This window comes from Sceloporus occidentalis, unplaced genomic scaffold, assembly GCF_023333645.1.
Source record: "Sceloporus occidentalis isolate IW3139 unplaced genomic scaffold, rSceOcc1.0.p SCAF_1, whole genome shotgun sequence".
Lineage (NCBI taxonomy): Eukaryota > Metazoa > Chordata > Lepidosauria > Squamata > Phrynosomatidae > Sceloporus > Sceloporus occidentalis.
Window position 1 is genome coordinate 178,508,876 of NW_028316981.1, and position 3,727 is coordinate 178,512,602.

A 3,727-nucleotide genomic window follows, 5' to 3' on the forward strand; every position below is an offset into this window, starting at 1 on the left:
GGACCCAGTTGGAGTAAATCACATACTCAGAACTGTCCAGGGTCCTGAAACTCTGGCCTGTTACCAGCTGATTGTAACTACAGTATATGTGCTTTCAGGGCTGCAGAAAGGAAGCAGTTTGACACCACTTTAACTGCCATGGCTTAATGCTATGCAATTATGGGATTTGTAGTTTGGTTGGGGCACCAGAGCTCTCTGTCAGGGAGGGCAACTCTCTCACAAAACTAAAAATCCCATAGCATTGAGCCATGGCAGTTAAAGCGGTGTCAAACTGCTATGTTTCTGCAGTGTGGCAGCAGCTGAAGTCACCTGCTGACTTATGGTGACACTATGAAGTTCAGAGGGTTTTCTTAAGCAAAGAATACAGAGTTTGTCATGGTCTTCCTCTGAAATATAGCCTATAATACCTAGTATTCCTTGGTGGTTCTCCCATCCAAATGTTGACCAGCCCAGACCATACTTTGTACCTAAGATCAAACATGATCTGGTGACTTCTGCCTTCTTTTTCCTCCCACCCTGCATACTTCAGGGATTCTCTTATTGTCCCCCGAGGTCTTGTTTGTAGTCCGGACATGAATATGTAACAGATATTTCAGTATCCAAATTCATATCTAACATGAGAAAATGACCCATTGGTTTGATAATACGTGTATTACCCCCATCATATCCTTAGATATGACTCAGTGAGTAAATGGGTGAATGACAGAGAGACTAAGGATGTAAAAATAATGAGGAATTTGTAGACGATGTGATCACAATGACATGGATGATAGTCCTTAAATACTGGAAAAGGAACTCACCTGCTAGCTAGAACAACAGTGCACAGCTTTTCTGACTGTGAGGGATGCAGTCAAAAGTATTCTGGCCAGGTAGGGAAGGCATGACACAAGCCACATGGTCAGAAAGAGGAAGTGCCAGCCTGCAAGAGATACCCCTCCATACCATCTGAACTGAGAACAAAAACAGAAAAATGCAGGCCTATGACTAACATCTTCAATTTTTTTTCTCCAGTATGGTTTTTAAAACTTTGCTTGATGAAGAAGCCAGTGGAGCTTTGAAAGCTTGCAACATGTATATTGTGCATTTTGGTGGGCCCAATAAAAGTATCACTGTTTGGTGGATTTGGAGTGTTATTAGATATGCTCCATATTCAGTAAGGCTATGTAAGTGGTCCCTCAATGCACCTGAACAGCCAGCACCAGGTGAAGGGGGTCTGTTCAGCTGGCAAGTGAGGCAAAAGGAGGATAACACTTTCATCTCCTTCCCACCAGTAAGTGAAGCAATATCAACTAAAAGCAGGAATCTTGTCACATTAACTGGGGAGTTATTTTCATTAACTAGGGAGGTCAGTCTCATTAACTGGGGAGCAGAAACATCCTCCTGGCACCCCAACCAGCAGCTGAGCAGACTTCCTTCACCCAATCCAACGTCTGGCTATCAAGGTGAGCTGGAAGGTGAACAGACCAGGAGACGTTATAAGTTATACATATGTAACTAAATTGTCAATGTAGTATATAAGTGGTTATTTGAATGATATTGGCTCTGCACCACAGCTATTATGAACTTTAAGATGGCAGTTATCTTAGCATTCCTTCATATGGAACAAAGGAGTTGTTTTTATGTACATGGCATAAGAAAAGGATAGCAATAAATCTCAAAATCAATAAAGATTTTTTAAAAACTTATTTATTATTATTTATTTGTTACATTTATATCCTGTCTTCCATCAGTGAGCTCAGGTGGCATGCGTAGCTTTCCCACTCCTTACTTAACCTCACAACAAACTATAAGGGAGCCAGGCTGAGAATGTAACTGGTCCAAAGGTTACCCAATTGTGTACCATAGTACAGGTGGAGTCTCCCACAACCAAAGTGCTTGGGACCAGAAGTGTTTGGGAGTTTGTTTGTTTGTTTGTTTTTCCGATTTTGGAATATTTCCATATACATAATGAGATATCTTGGAGATCGGATCCAAGTCCAAACTCAAAATTCATTTACGTTTCATGTACACCTTATACACATAGTCTAAAGGTAATTTTATACACATTTCTTTAATAATTTTGTCCATGAAAAAAAAAGTTTGTGCACACTGAACCATCAGAAACCAAAGGTGTCACCATCTCAGCCAGAAATATGGACAATTTTAAATTTTGGAATATTTCAGATTTCAGAATTCTGAATAAGGGACATGTATAACTGGGATGTTGAACCTGGATCTTCCCCCAAAGCAATTAGCAATTACATCCTGGTCTTCTTGCTGGCCAAAGCTTGGGGTTTTAGTTTCCCAAGTCAGCTCAGGGTTTATTCTGTGATATTCTTAATTCCCCAATACTCCTCCCCCTCTGGCACCAAACCCTCAATAACCTCTTCATGGCCCCATGAATCTCACTGTTTCTTAGGCTGTATATAAAGGGGTTAAGCATGGGAGTGACAACAGTGTAGAATATTGATGCCACTCTCAGCCTAGACCCAGAATAGGTGGATGATGGGCGGATGTAGGTGCCTATCAGAGTCCCATAGAACAAGGCCACTGTGGTGAGGTGGGCACTGCAAGTGGAGAAAGCCTTGTACTTCCCAGAAGCTGATGGAACCTTCAAAACCTTCAATGCAATGAACATATAGGAGAGGAAAATGAGTATGACAGGTCCAAGCATAGTTGCAGTGCCTTCAAACATAAGCAGTGTTTCAGCAGAAGACGTATCTGAGCAGGAGAGTTGGAGTAAAGGGTGGAGGTCACAGAAGAAGTGAGGAATCTCCCGAGAGCCACAGAAAGAAAACTTTGAGATGGTAAATACATACAGTAAGCCTTGGGAGAAAGACAGGAGCCATGACCCTGCTGCTAACACTAAGCAACGCTTGTAGCTCATTATTGTGGTGTAATGGAGTGGATAGCATATGGCTACATAGCGGTCATATGCCATGGATGCCAAGAGGAAGTTATCTGTTGTGCAAAAGACCACAAAGAAATACATCTGAGTCAGGCAGCCACTGTAGGAGATGGTGTTGGTCTGGGAGACCAAGACCTGTAGCATCTTCGGCACCACATTGGAGCTGAATCCCAAGTCAGCCAAAGACAGGTGGCTGAGGAAAAAGTACATGGGGGCATAGTAGAGGCTGCTGTTGGAGAAGATTAGCAAGAAGATCAAGAAATTTCCCAGCAGGCTAAGCAAGTACATTGAGAGGAAGATGGGGAAGAGAAGCCCCTGGAACTCTGGAGAGGAGGACAGACCCAGAAGGATGAATCCAGCAAAGTAGGTATGATTCTCTTGCTCTTCTCTTTCCATCGCTCAGCTGAGGATCTGAATGAAGTGAATGTGAAAATGTTCTTCTTTGAAGTCAGTCTTGAATTTCATTTAGATGTAAAAACATAAATAAGCTGGAGAGGATGGAAAAATATTTGAGACAGGACAGAGGCTGCCACGGGTTGTTTCAGGTCTTGGAAGAATCCAAATAATGTGCATTTCACCAAGAAACATAATTCATATAATTATATACCTGAAAAAAAAATCAAAACTTGCATAGATCTCTACAAATTTATTCCCTAAAGGAGGAAATTGCTTGTAATAAGGAAGGTTTGTGATAAGCACCTGACATCCTATTTCTGCTTCTTCAAGAATCAGTAGGGATGGGGTCATGGAGATGGCAGCCTGTCTAATAAAAGGGTTGTGTGGTTATCCTAACCGTTTTATTCTTGAAAGTTCATTTTAAAAACAATGCACTGAAATTTC

At 41.7% G+C, this 3,727-nt stretch overlaps 1 protein-coding gene across 1 annotated transcript; it reads right to left on the bottom strand.

The window, feature by feature from the left end:
• Positions 1-2,293: 2,293 nt before the first annotated feature.
• LOC149322864 (olfactory receptor 1L4-like) lies at positions 2,294-3,283 on the bottom strand. The gene has a single exon (XM_089534291.1). The coding sequence runs from the start codon at positions 3,281-3,283 to the stop codon at positions 2,294-2,296; it is 990 nt and encodes a 329-aa protein (XP_089390417.1).
• Between the last annotated feature and the right edge of the window lie 444 nt (positions 3,284-3,727).